At 36.9% G+C, this 18,753-nt stretch overlaps 1 protein-coding gene across 6 annotated transcripts in view; it reads right to left on the bottom strand.

Moving 5' to 3' along the window:
• Positions 1–18,753, bottom strand: part of PPP6R3 (protein phosphatase 6 regulatory subunit 3) — a 51,110-nt gene that overhangs the window by 14,605 nt on the left and 17,752 nt on the right. For all 6 annotated transcript variants that reach the window (XM_066187823.1, XM_066187822.1, XM_066187824.1 and 3 more), the window contains 13 exons: positions 14,608–14,840; positions 13,397–13,583; positions 12,430–12,567; positions 11,811–11,876; positions 10,811–10,923; positions 10,231–10,344; positions 9,424–9,553; positions 8,180–8,332; positions 6,264–6,413; positions 5,705–5,769; positions 3,164–3,279; positions 2,690–2,775; positions 1,418–1,504 (listed from right to left, as the gene is read on the bottom strand). In XM_066187823.1, coding sequence (XP_066043920.1) covers positions 1,418–1,504; positions 2,690–2,775; positions 3,164–3,279; positions 5,705–5,769; positions 6,264–6,413; positions 8,180–8,332; positions 9,424–9,553; positions 10,231–10,344; positions 10,811–10,923; positions 11,811–11,876; positions 12,430–12,567; positions 13,397–13,583; positions 14,608–14,834 — 1,632 coding nt within the window. In that variant the 5' untranslated portion in view covers positions 14,835–14,840. The remainder of the gene's footprint in view (positions 1–1,417; positions 1,505–2,689; positions 2,776–3,163; positions 3,280–5,704; positions 5,770–6,263; positions 6,414–8,179; positions 8,333–9,423; positions 9,554–10,230; positions 10,345–10,810; positions 10,924–11,810; positions 11,877–12,429; positions 12,568–13,396; positions 13,584–14,607; positions 14,841–18,753) is intronic.

The raw sequence follows: 18,753 nt of genomic DNA, 5'->3' as shown, positions 1-18,753 counted from the left end.
TTTAAATCTGTAGTTTAACCACACTAACCAGTACCTTTCCAAATGTACCCCAAAGAAAAAGAGAAACAACACTATATAAAAGTAAAAGCTGTATTTGCTCAAAATAAAATGAAATTATAAATAATAAGAACCAGAAAAGTAAACTGTATGTAGGTACTAAAGCCCAGATGCATATTTATTATGTGGGTACCATTGGCAAAATCAGTCTCAGGCACACACACCAGCAGCATCTATTAAATATTAGAAGAATGAAACCACTGAATGTTTTACATCTCAGTGCAGTGTCACTGACACAACTGTGCTGGTTTTTTAAATGAAGATGACAGTGTCAACTGTCAGCAGATCAGTATATACACTAAGGTACATGTGGGCATCATCTATCCATAACAATAGCTTTTGCCTCTTATTTCCCGGGAATATCCTCAAATTATAAATTAATACACATCCTCTAGGGACTTTTAATAACATTATTTCCATGTGTAAAGTCAGCCAAGGCTAAGACACTCTAGGAAATAAAGCTGTCATGTCAACTTTTGGTTTCTTGCCCAGGTAGCTGAAGGGACACAGTATGGTGGTAAAGTTGAACAATGTGAATATGGAAAGAAAACAAAAGAACGATTAAAAAACCCCAAGTTTAGATTAAGGCATTATGAAAACTGAAGGAAAAAGAAAATATATATATAAAAGGAGGAGGTATACAGCAAGACAAACTTGAAAGAAGCAGCACTGGACCATCTGCATTTCTCCAGATTAACTACCTGGAACTGCTGGGATTGCCTAGGCACAGCAGGTCACTAAGGGGATGCATGAAAAGCACAGAGATATTAGAAGATCTTACTTTCTCACTAAAGCTGCTACAGATAGCACCCAACTTATCAAGTTTTTGTACAGGTGCACCTTACAGGTATAAAAGCACTTAATCAGACAAAAATGCATTAGATTCTAAGATTGAGCCACCACCCACAATTCAAACTTAGACAAGCAATTAGTTATTATAAAAACTATAGAAAATGTGTAAAATACCAAAGCCAATATTAGACTAGGTAGTTACTACACAGCTGTTAAGTGTGATCTGAAAGATTTTGGTTAGTAACCCAGACAAATAATGCCATCTAAAACATCCGATTCCATCAAAGTGATCTATTGGCAATCTTGCGCCACAAGGCTCCCACTCGTTCACTACCAGCAAAAGAATTCAAAGAGATGCATATGAGTCTGGTAAGACTCAGTTGTGTGCATGCACACAACTGAGTCTGGTAAGACTCAGTTGTGTGCATGCACACATGCCTAGGTTTCAAATTAAACTAGATTTATATTTGCTTGTGAGAGAAAATAAAAGTTCCACTGCTTTTCAAAAAATGTCTTCATTTACTTTTACAGAAAGAGCAACTTAAGCTGTTAAAAGAATTCAACTCACCTGCTGCAAAGAAGAATCCTGTGAGAAGCCAGTTTCTTTAAAGTCTATTTCATCATCACTGGAAGAATGAATGTGGCAGGTAGTAACCTATAGAAAGAAATTGGGTCGTTGGCATAGTATATAATGTATTTGCTTATTTCAAATAAAAGAAATTGTGTTAGTGCTCTGTCTTTCTATTCTACTGAAAACTGCGGAGTTTGGAGACAAGTTTTCAATTTAGTTATCCTGTTACTACATCAAGTACCTCCAAGTACATGATTAATTATCTGAAGAGTCAATTAGTGCCTTTTTTTATAAGCCTAAAATTCTTCCTCTTGATATGATCCTTCTCTTGGTCTTGACCAAGAAGTAGTTTCTACCCAGAGGAAAAATAACATTCATATGCAGGCTGCACGCACTTCTTTGCATTCACAGGCTCAAGAAAAAATGCCTTATATGCATCTTTTGGTCCTGTTCACAAGTTGTGGAGTTTCAGATGAACTTCCTATTGCTTTTATTGACACCTGTTAACACCATGCTCCAGTTAATATTTATGTTGAAATTGCAAATTAAACTATTATAGTCTAAATAACATAGGACTAGCACAAGTTAATGAAGCCACATGCAAAGCACTGCATAAAATTCTTTAATTGGTCTGTTGACATTGGAAACTGCCTCCGCTTATAGTCTCCAAGTGATTACTCTTAGACTGTATTTTTAACGTGAGTATACAAACCTCTACTACTAAGTGTTTTCCCAAAAGTGTAATTGCTACAGCTGCATGCAGAAGAAATGTGGCAGGTGCACAACAGGAAGCAAAGTTACTTAAGCAAGGTCAGTAACGTAGGTCAGTAATGCAGGTAGCAGTCTTCTGTTAAACTTGTACTGGGTCATTTACATCCTGCAGATAAAGCAATCAACACCAGCTTCTGCACTTTTAGTTTGTACTCTCAAGCAGACAGGAGTTTTCAAGGACACTACCTTGAGAGAGGTACCTTCTTTACCACTTCTTTACCTTGAAGAGGTAAAGAAATCCTCCTCCTTGCAGACTGCCTGGGATTAGCTACACTAGGTAATGAGCCAGTTAGCTATTACAAGCTGATCGTCTGCATTATGCCTGCATAAATATTAATGATATGGCTTTAGCTGAAAAGTAAACAAAGGAATTATCAGTTCCACAGCTCAGCAACTAGAGGGACTCCTTACAAGTACACTGGATCTTGTAAGACTGACAAAAAGAAACTGTCCAATTAAAGCAGCAGCAGTTTTCATACCTTACCCATCACTACTTACCAGATCCACTGTATTCCTCTTGTTGGTTTCTCCTAAAGAACTTGTGCAGAATGTTTCCCATCGCTCTCTAACCTCCTCTGGAAGCTCTAGCACAGGAAACAAAAAAACCCAAAGCAATTAGAAACTACCAACAATGAAGCAGCACTTAATTTTCAAATACTTTTTTCTGCTCTACCAAAAATACTGCTAAGAATATATACATCCTCTTGAACCCATAAATGTAACTCCGCCTAGCAAACAAGTACAAATTAAGCAGATCAGCACCCTTTTGCATCCAATTCAGGGAGCTTTAACACTGTTTGAAATGAAAATACTTAAGCATTTGTTTAAGAATGATCGCTTTAAATTGAATGCTTCAGAAGTAATCCAGTCATTCTCTTCTTTAATTCAACGGCTGCCTTCTAATTTAAATTTGCTTAACTTTCTCAGCAGTTGATAATGAAAGCCCTGAAGATAAAGACCATAAATGATTACCTTTGATGAGCTGCTGGACTAGTGTGCTGTTTGGCCCCTTATCTGTACTGTGTACAATGCAGTTTGCTATCCTTGTCAGGTGACCCATGTAGCCGTGCCTTCTTCCCCCTTCAGCCCTGCAAGAGACCAAGAGCAGCTCTGATGCTATTGTAAAAACACTGCCAGAGACAAGATGCTACACAAGACAATGAACTGGGGCTCTTAAATTAGAGCTGCATCCTAAAACCACAGGTTCACAAAAATACTTAAGAATTTAAGGCATCAACCAGTTTGACTTCACTGAGCCAGTTTAGGTGACTTAACAAGCACATAAAGTAGCAAGAAGGACATACAAGCGTTTGTACTGCTTGTGTGGAAAGCAAAATGCACAGCATTAGCAAAATAATGACAGAATTAGCAACTGATTCAGAGCTTTTAGGAAACTTCTGTTGCTGCGAGTATTTTGCAAAACCCCAAAACACCAAATATTCCCTCACTTTTCAGCTATGATCAAAAGGGAAAAGCATTCTTAAGTATACTTTAGTATTTCAGGGCTTCTTAGCATTATATGTAGCATACCCATTTAAGTTAGGGTCATTGCTTTTCTACAGTTTAGGAAAAATATTTACGTGCTTACCAAAGCTAAAATTACAAAGCCATTTAAGTATTTCACACAGAACTGCTCTGCAGAAACAGGAATTACCAGATGTTAAAATAGTGCTCTGAACACCTACTGCCAGCTGGAACCATTCTAAATCTGACCAAAGAGCCATCATGAGAGGTCCAGCTTGAACTGAGTCTTCAGTATTTGGCTGCAAGCCAAAAAAACTTTTGCTGCATCAGTTTAAGGTTTTGTGTTTTGAACAAAAACCAAGAAAGACCCCCTCACCCAGCTAGACAAACCTCCCACGACTGAAATCTTTGTAAAGTGACAGCAGCTCATGAAGTACCTTATGTTATGCAGACACAGATCACATGATTTTATTTTCCATCATCATCTAACACACGAGGTAACTGAAATTATGTCTGTGCAAGATACCATGAATAAACTATCACACTGTTTACAGCTTACTTAGGTAACAAGCACCTTCAAAACAAGCAGCATGTGATAACAGCAAAGGTTATAGTTTCTAATACAGGACATGACAGAGTCTGCTCTGTTTGACAAACAAGACTGACTTGTCATTGCCTAGCCAGAAAGTCTGGAATATAACTGTATATTTTGTTAGCAAATGCTCATTAATCCCAGAGAACCAAACAACTTTTACTATGCCAGATTTTTACTAGCAGAAAGCAATCACCCTTAAGCTTCTAGAGCTGCCTGAAATAACATTAAGTGATAGAACACAAAAGGACTAAAAAAACACCGATTTCCTGAAACAGCTAAGTTAAAAGTACCCTTAAAGATTTATCTTTTACAGTTGGAACCACACCTGTACAAAACTGGATAAAGGAGTGAATTCATTACAAGTCTGTTTCCAGATAAAAGCATTACCCAAGGTCTGAAACACTGTTTTTTTCATTAGTACTCCCAATTGTGAGACTAAATATTTAATTAAATCATGCATATGGTAAGTACTGGATATCACACAGTCTTATCCAAGTAAAATGTAAGTTTTAGGTTGGAATTACAGAGAAAACTTTTCATATTTCTCTCCTATGAGAGCCTAACTGCCAGTAAAGCTGGCAGCTCTCTATAACCTCAGGAGAATTGATATAAAATGGAAGACATACAGGAGAGTATGTTTTCTACAGTTAAATTTAGCACATTCCTTTTTTTATTACCGCCCCTTTCCACCATCCTTATTTCCAGGTCAATTACATTAGCCATATATTTACTATCTGATTCACTTAAGATAGGAAGAAGAATGTTTTGGGGACTGGAACTGTCTCAACCTTCCATCAAACCAGCAGCACTTCCCCAGCTGGTTAATTCAATATTTTGACAGGTCAGAACTAACATTTACTATTCACTATCTCCAGAGTTAAAATTATTTGGCATTCATAAGAATGTTTTACCACCTCATGTGATGACTGAGGATTTTTTCTCCTGCTACAAGAACACTTTCAGACAATGTTAGCCACTTGAAACTTACATCCTTTCAAACACACAATTTCAGAAGGCATTCTATTGCTGAGGAATTGGCTTTTACTATTTAGGAGTCTGATGCCCCCTAGTATGTGGTATACTTTGATGTGTTCACAAGAAATTCTCAACTGCTTCCTGAGGAAAACTATCTCCTGTCCCCTCAAAACCTACGCACTAAGGTTCTGTATTTGAACATGGCTAAACCTTAAAGATCACAGTAATCTTACACATGTATCTTGCCATGGCAAGATATACATGTATCTTCTACATGACAAGAATGTTAACTCTTGTGCTCTCAAATGGTCACAGGAAAAAGAATGCTACCAAAAAGTACAAGAGAAAGCTTTAACCCAAATATTAACATACAAGTGATTTTACAACTGGCTAGATCACTTCTGAATAGGTTATATATTCATTTCACAACTCAAGTCTTATTTAGACAATTGCAGGGAATGAGGGAACTAATTACTCACTGTTTCTTCTCATTCATCTCCCACGCTTCAAGTATTCTTTCTATTAATCGGCACTTAAGGAAGAGCTGTCAAAAAAGCAGTATATATTTGTGCTTAGTAGCAGTAAAATGGAACACTATTTATGCATTTTACAGTTGATACGAAAGTCTGCAAGACTATTATTTTCACATTCAAGGGTTTTATTTCATTAAAGGGTTGAAAGCTCAGCAGTCAGATCACAACCTGAAACCTAAAAGCTAAACCTTTATTAATTCTACTCCTCCTTCCAAGTGCTAAGTTGTTGTAGCATAAAGCTACTGAAATAGCAATTTTAAGCCTTAAAAATAGAAGGAACTTCAGGGAAAATAAATACTTGCAGCTCTCCACCATGCTCACTTTGGAGCAAAACAAAACTTACTCTATGGCAGTTTCAGGGTAAATACCCTGAACTAACATTTTCAGTAAAACTAGAAAGACATTCTTTTCCACTCTATACATTAAGTAGAATTGGGGTGCATTTTATATAAAATTAACTGCATGGAAACAGGAAAATTCAAGAGACTCACAAAACACAACTTACATGTTTCAGTAAGAGATTGTCCCCACTGGACTCCTGATCTGTAATTGTGCCATTTTCTGTGTTTTCAAGAGGACTTGCAAGAATCAATGCAATACAGATTTCTACTTGAGTATGCAAAAAGTTATTCCACGTATACTTAAAAAACATGTCCTGAAAAACAAATTCACCGAGGTTTACACAAACCAAGATCTTTTCATTAAACATAACCAACAGTCTCACCCACCTAATCATTTGAATGACTACACTGGAAGAAATCTTTTAAGTTTTACACTAAGCATTACTGTACAAGAGAAAATTTGTGACTCACAAAACCAGTAACTTTTGTGCTTGCCATTATCTGAACACAAGGAATACTATACTGGATCAGAACAAGAATGCAACTAAGTGGATTTACTGCAGGGGTCACCAGTAATGGACTTTCAGACTATGAAGACAGGGAGAAATAATGCTCCCCTTTTATGTGCCCCTCACTTCAGTGAGATTCCTTGTAAAATTTTATCTACCTGTTTCAAACCCATCATCCACTACCTCAGATAATCTAGAAGTTTAAGATTATTAACAAAGCACAAGACAAATACTGAGGTTGAGATACAATAAACAGCATCCATTTAGTCAAGTTCCTGCTTCTCTCCATTTTTTTCTCTTAAAAATAGGTTAAGATTTTTGTGGAGCCTAGTTATTTTAGGCTACTCATTACAAAGTTGAAATGACTGCTGTCACTAGTAAAATGCAGTGAGCTCTAGAAATACACACAGTGATTAGAACAGTATTGAACAATGTTAGTCTCATTCAAAGTACAGCTAAAAGTCTTCAATCTATCTTCAATCCTCCTAAACTAATGATATTCTCCCATAACTTTTCCTAGAGTCAAATCTGCCCAGTAAAACGTGCTGTTTCAGCAAGCAGCTTGAAGCACTGAGGTTTCTATAGCTACAGTTACTTTTTTCCTATGTAAAACCTGCAGCAGAAAAGCATGTTCAAACCTCACTAAACTTAGTTCACAAAATAATCTACTCAGTAGAACGTGCAAGTATTCATAATGTGTATGTTTCCTTAGACAATGGATCTAGGAAAAACTTCAACTACAGTGAAGTCAGCTATTTGTATTAAAGTTAGTACCTGTCTACAAACCCCACTGTGAAGAAAATTTGAGATGAAAACATTTCAATCACACTGTTTTAATTAGTCACAGGAAAAAGGGGATTTGGACTAAAATCAGGGACGAGAAGGTATTTACACTTCAAGCTTGCAACTGCCAACTTATAAGTTTACATATTGTTATTCAGTAACTAACCTAAGTGATACACAATTTGCTAGTTTTTTTTAATCAACCAACATTTGGATTTCTTGAGTGAACCTAAACACAAAGAATACATCTGCTAGAGTGGGAAGTACTTAAAGTACATGTTCACATTAGCAAAGAGCAATGAGTTAGGTAACTGAGTTTGTTGTACACCACCTTGCTTTGAGGTTTGAAGGAGTACAAGCTACCAAGAATAACTATTCCTTTACAGGACACTGCTGAGATACCATTTTGTAGGCCATATATTAAGTGAGAAAAAAGGGCTTTGAGGGAACAACTCATGGAAAAATTGAAAATAGCAATGAAGCCTTGACATGGCTGAAAACTCAAGAACATCCAATTGAAAATAAGCTTACTAAGGAAACCACTTCATGTATTTATGAAGGTATAGCAAGTAAAAATCATTCAAGTGGTGAGAGGAAAATGCTGAGCTCAGATTAACAGTAAAATCCAATATTAAGAGTTCTTAAACCAACAGACATCACAATACAAAGATGCTGAAAAGTCAGGATGGAAAGTAAGTTAGACTGGAAAGTTACCTGCAGAATCAGAAAAGCAGACAAGATCTTAACAGCAATCCATTAAAATAAAGAAGACAGCATAAAGTTCTTACCAGTATTACTCCTATGCTGTTAAGTTCTATAAGCTCCTGATTCACACTGCTTGTATTTGTCTGTAAAAGGCTAGATATTAATCTAATCACATTTAAACGTGTGTTTCCTACAGGTGGATCCAGTACACCCCAGGTTGTCTTCATGACACTTTTCTGAAAAAGAAAAAAGTTTAATACATAAACCCCTTAAAATATATTTTGAGAAAATCAGCTTATCATTACCGCATACAATGACTGAGTAGTGCTTAAAAATAGATATATTTAGTCCTTGAGAAACTGCCTTACCTTCATCCTGCAAAAAACCCCTATTTTTAATTCCAAATATTGTACCATATTTTAATTCCACAGACTGGAAGCACTAAAACCAGTCACATGAAAGCAACAGCTTGGTTAAAAAATAATGGCTAGCTACAGACAGGATCTCAAAGTATATGAAGTCTACTCAATCTTGACAGGAATTAGGAGATAGTTTCTCAGAAATAATTGTCACTCATTAATCCAGCTGTATTCCACATTACTACAAGATACACAGAACAGGTAGGTGGACAGTCTAATTATAATGCTTCAGCAAACCTAACTTCATATATTTAAAAACAATTTCATGTTCATTTCTCTGTTAAAATCTGCAGCACCCAGTTTAGAGTGAGGTGCTCCAGCTGAAATTCTGCCAGTGAAAATGTGACTAGAAAATACAAATGGATCACAGCTAAACCCCTTATTTACACATTTTTTTATCTTTGGCAAGAGCATGACATAGGTAAGTTACTTAAATCAGTTAAAAAGCCCAGGGAATTTAACATGCCTAGAGTCCAGAGATGTGTCACAGAGCTAATCCACTTAGGTCCTAGGAAAGTCAAGTGAATCACACGAGACAAATGTGGGCCATTCCCATGTTCCAAGCAACTGCAGGATCTACAGTCCGTGTTTCCTATCCAGACTGCATTTCCAAGCAGAAAATAGGACCTCCCTTGAGAATACACAGCAAATCTCTTTTTACTGCTTTCAGAAAGAAGCTATTGTTCCAAGGTTACTTTGCTAATTAAACAAAGTTTGCGCTGGAAAAGCACAAAACATTGCTGTTCATTATTACTGTTTGCCTGGGCCAAAGCTCACAACAGGCTACAAAGTAGCCTGGGTGTTTGCCTGAAAGTTGTCAGACTGGGTTTTGTTTGTTATAATCTGCCTAAAACAGACACAAGGTGAATTTTGCTTCAATTAATTTGTTAACACAAGATTTCACTCACTTTTGGAGGCTCAAGCAGGAGCTCATGGAAGGACGAAAGTCGTGCTTTTATGGCTTCTAAAACACTTTTGTTGACAGAATATGTGGAATTGCTCATGCCTGGAGGACAGATCTCTATATGGCCTTCAAATCTAAAATACACATAAGCAAAATTAATAATTAGTACCAAAACTAGTTGTAAAACATCTCTGATGTATGTAACAGTTCTGAAAAAGGGTGTGAAAACAATGAAGAGGCAAAAAATGCAAAAACACAGGGTTATATACACATAAAAATTAAGTGTGACATAATGGTCAAACAAGAGATTGTCCCAAACACTAGCCCCACTATTTCTAGGTTTATTGTGCTTGAAATCTCCAAAAGTTTTGAGATTAAAAATTACATTTTAATTTGCTTTATTGAAGCAGATAAAGAGCTTCATTTATCTATCCAAAACGACATAAGTTGAATATACCAGAGAGGTCTGTTCAGCAGTTTCTCCACATGAAGTTGCAATAACATTACAAATAACTTTTAAAAAGGTCAATATTCAGTCACTGCACAATACATATTTACTCTATTCCCTGTATCCAGAAACAAACTGATGAAATATAGTTAGTCTGATCTGTCTATTGGTACTCACACTAGCTTCTAGAAAAAGCTGCAGAAAGACCAGTCATTTGGTGAAAGTGTAGTAATGCCAATCACAATCACTTGATTTGTATTTTTACTCCTTCAGCTACAATAGGTCACAGAAATGGTTTGGTCACAAGCACAAGGAAGGCATTTGCTACTGCAGGCATAAACCCAGAGAAATAATAACACTTACGTCTGTCGTCGTGTCTCAAGTAAGGTCAATAGGATTTGGATTGCACTGACTATTGCAGATTCGTTTTTTTCTTTATGAAAAATATTAGACAGAAGCTGCTCTATGATTTCTTGTCTGAAAAGAAAAGCATTGACAACAGATGAAACCACTTCAGGATACAGTTGTTAGCAGAAGTAACTACCATTTGCCCACATAAAAAAAAAGAAGGGAATACAGGAGAATCTTTTCTGGCAGAAACATACACTTCAATTAACTTAAAACAAGTAACAGAACAAAGCTGAAGTCTCCTGTATTTAGTCTGCACAGTATCAAGCTGACCTCCACATATAAGATACCACTCAATTGGGCAGTACAGGAAATAATTTAATGAGACAAATCCTTCCCCACATTCCCTACTAGAAAATCCTCCAGGTGTGCTCTGCTTACTTGCCAAGTTATTTTTCATTACACAAACAAAAGATGGGCAGTCAAGAAAATTCACTTGAAAAGAGCTTGCCATTTCTGAAGGTTTTCAAGGTCAAAAGTTAAAAACTAGCTTCTTATTAAGTGAGAATAAAATCAAAAACTCAAACCAACTTACTTCTCTAAACTTGCAAGCAGTGGATCTGGTTCTGAACTGTTCTGTACTTGTAGCATCTGGTCTCTGCTTAGGCGAATAATTTCACAGAGTGACTGTGATGCATTTGAATGCCTCTGAAACAGAAAAACAGCACTTTTCACTACAAGAAAAACAACATGCTGGACTCTAATTCTTCAGTTAGAAAAGGTGAAAACTTCAACACGGACAAGAGCTCTCCTACCCAAAAAACATTCAGGTAGTAGCTTTATGCCATAACTAACCCTTAACAAAAAAAAAGCAAAAGACCGCAACACAACCTTGAAGCATGAGGCAAGAATCTATTTCCAATATTAAGGTGACAAAACATGAGAGCTGAATCTTCCAACAACTCCAAGAATGCCTTATCTTCAATATGGATCTCAAAAAGGGGGCAGGGAGGTGAATTAAACCACACAACTATCCTCAAATAACCCCACTTAATACCAAAATCAGCTTACTGAAAAAAGCAAGCAGAAAACAGTAGAACTACAAGTTCTAACACCATGTTGTACAGCTGAACAGATAGATCCAGGAGAGTGCCAGCGATGCCTTAAGTTTCAGCTTTTATATTTTTCGGATCCTGTACTGCATTAGTGTGTCACTCTGAACTTCATATAGAATGTTAGTAAGCTCTCTTCACAGTCTGATCAGACAAAACAATCCTTCCAGGCCTGAGAACCAAAGTCACCATTACAGCTTCAGGCCCAGAAAGTATAAACAAAAGTGAACTGGGGGAGAGGCAAACCAGGGCGATGTGACTTCATTACCTGAAGCCATAATTGGACAATTAACCTCAGATATGCAAACAGACCAAGCTTGTATCTGTCTGAGAAAAACACGTGACCACCTTCCACCCTGGGTGTAGCCTCTGCAAGGCTCCTGCACTGGCCAAGGTTCAAGGCCTTTAATAAACACCCACTTTAACTCTGTCTAGCCTCTGTTCGAGGTAGCTAGTCCAAGGCATCATCACACCTATACTTACATCTTCATCTTGCGATGGGTGTACGATTTCCACAAGTCGCTGGATAATTCTTTCCTCATTCAGCCACTGTAAAAATGTTTGTACATCTTAATAAGAATTTTTCCCAAGTAAATGAATTAAATGAACTCACAAAACTGAAAGCAGCCTTTAGACAATTGCCACAAGTCATAACGTCAATACTTCTAAATAAGGATTAACAGTACTTCAGAAAAAAAAAAAAAAAGAAAAAGTAAAATCAGCATTTCTGAGCCACAGTAAAAAAGAAAATCTTAGTTTAATTTCAACAAACTTTGATGCCAAAAGGGTGTTTGGTAAGGTCCAAAACAATTTTAAAATTGCATCTGTCAGGTATAGGTTAGATATTAAAGACCACAAAAGAGACCAGCCACTCAGATTCTAAGCTGTCCCCAGCAGCACTGGGGTTTCAATGGGAAAGTACTGACAACTCAGAAAAAAAACAAAACCAAAACCAACCAACCAAACCCACAAAAAATCACAAACAAAACCCCACACACCTCTTTTCAGTATATTCAAGAAATAAACTTAGTAAAGCCAGCAGAAGTTAAGCCAGCTTAGAGTTCACACACATCAGACAAAAGTTTTGTGACATTTTACTTACATTTAGCACTTCTTGCCGGGGCTGTGGAGGTTCTATGCAAGTCAGTAGCCTGAGCAACAAGTCCATGATAGCAGAGGTCCCTATGTGCTTAATAATGAGGTCTACAAAATCATGCTTCCTCTTTAAAAAATCCACAATCTGGAAATGAAAAAGAAGTATTTGCTTTATATATTTTACATGACAAATTACACCAATCACTTTTAATTTCACTCTCCTACCAAATTGACAAAATAAATGAGAAATTCTTTAAAACTTCTGCCACTTAAAGCCTGCAGTACAAGACAAGATGAAATAAAAACAAGGCAGAGAAGAGCAAAAGTGGCACAGGGCAGATCCATACTACATGCAGTGTCCCGGGTCTCCTCTCAAACACAACTTGCTGGCCATAACCTACTTATTATCCAAGGCAGAGTCAGGTTTTCTTTTTGATATGAATCAGTCTCATCTCTACTTAGTGGGCAAAGCTCAACACAGCCAATCTCTTAATACAAACAGTATCTCGGGTTTGAGAGTAAAGTCATTGCTGGTGTTTGCAGTATTGGACCACATGCACTGAGTACAAGAGCATTTCTGAGCAAGGACTCCAAATGTTTCTCTCCTTTCTAAGTAATTCTTCACACCAAGTCAGAATCACTATCACTGATTCAAGTAATTCACATTTGCCTTTAACAGCAATAAATGCAAATGTGATCATATAAAACACTGAGCTAAACTAAGCCAAAAGATAGGCACTCACACACTGATGGCATAAATAGTTCAGGCAAATCTGAATCAAATACATCCTACTCATCCAAGTGTATTTTTTAATTGTGTGCATAATGAAAAGGTGTACTCAGCTAGGATGGTACCTGAATGCCCTCTTTTGACTCTGCTGCTATCCCCCAGTTGTGTAGTCTTAAAGCAGAATTGCTGAGTACTACAGCTTTATCTGAGCACTTGTTAAACTGATAAGTTTGCAAATAGTTACCTGTTCTGGTTTTCTGCTGATAAGAATACTCAACACCTTGCTGAAGAAACTGGCCAGTAGAGGGTTTAGAGGAGATTCATTTAAGAGGAAGCTGTACAGTTTCAGGAGTAAGGATTCTTCTTCTCCCAACCTGTCATTGATCTGTGAGACATCTGATGTAAGCAGCTCACATGATATGTTTGGGTATCTGGGGGAAAGAAAAAATTATCCATCACTCATACTTCAGAGTTCTCATGCTCCCAGCTCTGAATTCAGAACCTGGTAATGCATCTGACTAAATTTTCAAGCAGGGTTGGTCTACACTAATGTAGCAAACTAACACAAAGTAATAAAACCACACATTCAGCCTCTAAGCTGCGTCCTCATTTAAGAAGGGCACTACTTCAATCTTCAGCAACAATAGAACATCAATAGGGAAGCTGAGAAAGGAAAGAGCAAGCTTTCATGTCAAGACCATGGATTGTTAAATCCATCTCTTCAAGTAGTGACTTCTTATTTGCTTCAATTTCCAACTCTACCAGAAACATTTACAGGAGGCTTGGTCTACCAGAAATGGAGAAGTTCTGCAACTAAGAGTGTAGCTTACTTCACATTATTTTAATACACCATTTTAAGAAAAAAAGCAGCTTTCTGTATGGACAAAACTAAAATAGGCCAAAAGCAACAGAAGTGCTTTTCTATAAACTGCTAGATGTATTTTGAGTTGGAACCTTCTCAGCAAGCCAATAGTCATGGCCATAGTCCAGAAAGGAAAACCCTTTCATTTAGACCCAGCATTTCGACCCTAAGGACATTCTTCCAAGGACTACCACAAATATCCTAAAAGGCATCTTCAAAACATCTTACAAGTCAACAAAACAAAGTTAACCATTCAGTTATACTACCCAAAAAGGGTTTCTCATTCAACCATTTTCTTAATCACAACTACAGGATTCTTAATGTGAGTTCTGGCTGGACCTTTTTTGCCAACTTCTTTGAACATGAAATGGATTTGGAAGCATTTGTGGATAAGCTTCCATTTGAAAACTAGGCATATATTAGAATGATTTACTTAAAAGTTCCATGAAGCCTCTTGAAAACATATTTAATCTAAAACACACCAATATTGTACTATACGTCAGCACACAGAGATTCACGCTATCAAATTAACTAGATTTATTTAGTCCTCTTTCCACCTTCTAAATCTACCCCAACCCCAAAAGTTTTCCTACTTATATCGAATTTTTTCATCCATGTCTTGAGATGGCTCTTCAATAATAAATGAAACTAAGTCTTCCAAACATTCTGACTTCAGCAGAAACTCTATAAGTTTGCGATTCTGAGCCTTGCACTCCTGTAGAACATCCTCTTCATCCATCAATTCCTTCAGGGTTACATCTTCTCTCTCTAGAAGTGTATCTATGTGCGATGATGAATGGAGATCAAATTTCCAAAACATGCTGGTCTGTGTAAGAAGAAATGCAGTATATTAGCAGTAGCCATTATTCCAACATCCAAAGGTAAGAGTTAGGCACGGTTTTACTTACATGAAAGGAACGTGCTGATTTGCATTAAAGAAGGAGGTACGAAATTTGCTTTTCCCATTCCTTGTTTTTAATCTATGCACTGAGTCAGAGATTTAAAACAATTTGCTCAGCAATTAATCAAGCTGGGCAAAGATGAAATGGACAGAGAATAACTGCACTAAAATACCACCCCCCCACCATTGAAGAAAACATCTATAAAGGCAGAGGAAATTAAAGAATTCTAGCCTGCAGGAAGCACGCTTCAGAGTGCAGGAGCTAATTTCAACACTAAGCTAATTGTTTCTACCTCCACAAACTTGACAGAGGAGGAATAGCAAAGGCCAAGATGTGTTACACAAACATGACAAGGGCAGTGGCCCTAACCACTGAAACACTCTAAGAGGCTGTAACAGGTCTGTAAGAATGAACAAATTCACCTTTTCCTATCAAATGTTTTGGCATCTCTATAATAATTCTGTTTCTCCAAGACACCTTCTGAACAGTTGCTACTGAGACAACTGTGCTATCAGAGAAGAGTATTTCAGTCTACAATATATCCAATAAATTCTCGCTTTCACCTCTTGTTAAGCTCCATACAAACACTTCATTCCCCTCCAGCCCTGAAAACAGGGCTTTTACATGACATTTGACCACTGACAGAGAATTAACTAGGCTTACACGAATGCAGATTTTAAGTGGACTGAAAAGAGATTAGAGATACTAAAACACAGTAGAAAAACTTTTCTTTCCTTACAATTGAAAGCAGCAGTTTTGAGTAGCACTCAAAGAAAGAAAGAAACACTCCTTTTGCTCCTTTAGTAAATATTTTCCAAACATGAAATATTAATTCAATGTATTAGTTACTGTTGTGCATTAGCAATATCAGCTGTGAGGACACGTAGTTAAGGCAGGGAATTTCAGTGAATAGTATAATTTTAGCAAAGACACTTCTGTAAACTGTAGGCTATATACAGGAGCAAGCTTAAAGGCAATAATCCAACTATGCTGTTGTCATACACTTAAAACATCCCATAAAATTAGAACAGAAATATCTAATTCTTCTGCAACTAAGAAGCAGCATTTAGGCACTTATTTCCAAGTTTAAATTGATTCAGCATGCACAATACAGCTACTTAGAACAGCTTTGTGTCAAATTTAGTACTTGAGCAGCTTGGAAACAGAAATAACCTCAAGGATCTAGCAAAACCTTTGTGTGCACAATCTCTTGACTAGCAAGACTTTCAGTATTCAGCCTAAATATTTTAAAGCTTGGTATATTCACTATGGAGACATTTTAATTGCTTTGAAGGTTTTAATTGTTGCTTTAACCACTAGATACTGATCACCTTACTCTGCTTAACCTTTTTTTCCCCAAGTTATAACATTCATAATTGGCCCCAAATTACACAGCTTTCTGTTTATAAAGACATGGGGTTCAAACAGAATCAATCAGGCAATGTACAGATTTATTCAACTGCCATACTAGTACTAATCTAACATCCCATGCAAGTATTAAATTATTAGGAAGCAGAAAAAAATTATTTTGTACTAGAAGCATTAGTAAACTTTCAAGCAGGGTTTAACACACCTGCTCTTACAAATTAGCTTAAATCAACTTACAGAGTTATGAAAAACACTAGCTTGTGGGTAATGCAAGCTACATACGCACTTACTGTAAGGAAGTGTAACCAGTGCATGATTAAAGCCAGAGGACATTTTTTGATTGGGATTTTTAAACCTCTAGAAAGCAGATCAAATCCCTCCCCTTGGCCCAATCAGTGAAAGCACCATGCTCATAACTAACTCCTGTCAATGCTAATTCCAGATGTAAATACCTCTGTAGTGATTAACGCTCATTTCAGCAGCTTCAATGTATTTCTCAGTCAGTTATTTCAAGAGAAATTCAGCAATGGAAAAGAGCAATAACAAAAAAAAGAGGCGTACTACTGCAAACATGTTTACTGCGTTATTTCACAAACTGTCTCCCAGGCAAGCTCTTTTAGGGGCTGCTCCCTCAACATGTCAGGTGCCGGCCACAGATTATTCCATCACTTCTCAACAGGAGCCCAGGTCCTTTGAAATAAGGAAAAATAAACAACATAAACTGTGCCAAAAGGAAAGTCCAGGAACCCTGAAGAGAAGAGAATTTTCTTAGGCATTATTACTGACAGTAATCTGAAATCAGCCTAGCATAGTTTTGACTGGAAGTTTTAAAATCAAAACATGTTACTGCTATTTTTCTCAGAGCCTACTGTTCTACCCTCCCTCCCAAAATCTGCTAATTCTGAATCATTGCCATGCTTTTTCAAATTTCAGTCCCATTAACAGAATCAGCATTAGGCCTTCTGCCTAAACTCACAAATGTGCTCCTTCCAAAACTTCACTACCTGCAAATTTACAAAAAGCTCACTGGGTCAAAAGTATTACTTCCAATGTTACTTGATTTTCAGTCAGAGCAGAAAAAGACATTTGGACTCAATGCAAGATACAAAAGACTTCCAAATACAAGACAAGCTCAAGATTAAAAATGACAAGAAGCAAAATAATCCAAGATGATGTTAAAAACTCTGATAAGGAAAGACAAAATGTGTTAAAAATGGTAAAGATGTTGCATGTATTTGACTGTCTTTTGTAACGTTAGTTTTCTCTAATCTCTGGAAGTTCCCAGTAAACAAGACTGACATCCATTTAATTACACAGTACTTACGAAACTTTACATCAACTTGCTGATGCACAACTTAGGCTAATTCTAACATCTAATGTCCAGAAAAATAATGCCTTGTTTTTTCTTAATTAATATTATTAACAGATTCTTCCCTGAATGAATGCTGAATAGCATTCCATGTAATAAACACTTGACTTCAATCTGAAAAGAAAAAAGCAGTTCAACAAAGCAAGGCAAGCCTGCTTTCAACTGCTGGCATACAGATAACTGAAACTCTCACTTTTATTATGTGCTAAATGGAAGAAATAAAGCTTAGAAACAATTGTGTCAGACCAAGACGGAAAATTAAACCTTCTGTACCTTACAGGGAAAGAAAACCACACAAGCATTTTTAACAGTATCTAATAGTGGTTCTTCCTGAGGGTCAAGTGCTTAAGTGCCATTTCCATCACAAAGTCTCTCTGTAGCTTCCAGTGATGGCAGCTGTCACACACCTTTCCTGAATAGACACATTCCTGTTTTCAAGCTACCAGACTAAGATGAGAATTCTAGTCAGAAAAGCATATGGTTTAATTTTGGACAATGTTTCCTATACCGAACCTTTTACAGAACAGACTACCAAATCTTTAAGGCATGCAGAAGTCTTCTCAGTAAATAACAAAACTAAAGTAAGCTGCTCCTTTGAGTTGAACTTTTAAGCATCATTCTTTGGTTAAACAAACATGAGAAGATGTTTTACACGGAGTTCCTTCCAACCCAGTACCTGAAATTTCCATATAAAAGTTGAGTATTGGCAGCTCCAAGCAGACATGGGCATCTAGACCAGTGTAGAAGGAAAACCAGAAGGATTTCAGTAACCAGCTGAAGGCTCTTTACCTGACCTTTACACAGATGTCAAAGGCACATACACAGAGCTTCAGGTAGGAACTTCACAAATTTTACTGCAATGCCCAGTTTCATTTTTCAAACAAAAGAAACTTTAAGAGTATCAGTGTCAAGCTCAAGATTCTGTAGTAAGTGAAATTCTGAGAAATGCTACATAGGGAGTTGTAACAACCACTGCACTATAAAAAAATCAAACTCAATCTCTTACTTTTCTTTGTGGACTACTGTATTTTCTTACTACAGGGTTCGACTACACAGATGGAAAAGAAAATCAGTTACTTCTGCACAACAAACATTTCCAC

This window comes from Chamaea fasciata, unplaced genomic scaffold (genome assembly GCF_029207755.1).
Source record: "Chamaea fasciata isolate MVZ Bird 193981 ecotype frontalis unplaced genomic scaffold, bChaFas1.0.hap1 SCAF_7, whole genome shotgun sequence".
NCBI classification, from domain to species: Eukaryota; Metazoa; Chordata; class Aves; order Passeriformes; family Sylviidae; genus Chamaea; species Chamaea fasciata.
The sequence above is the reverse complement of the archived record's forward strand: the minus strand, read 5'-3'. Positions and strand labels throughout refer to the sequence as shown.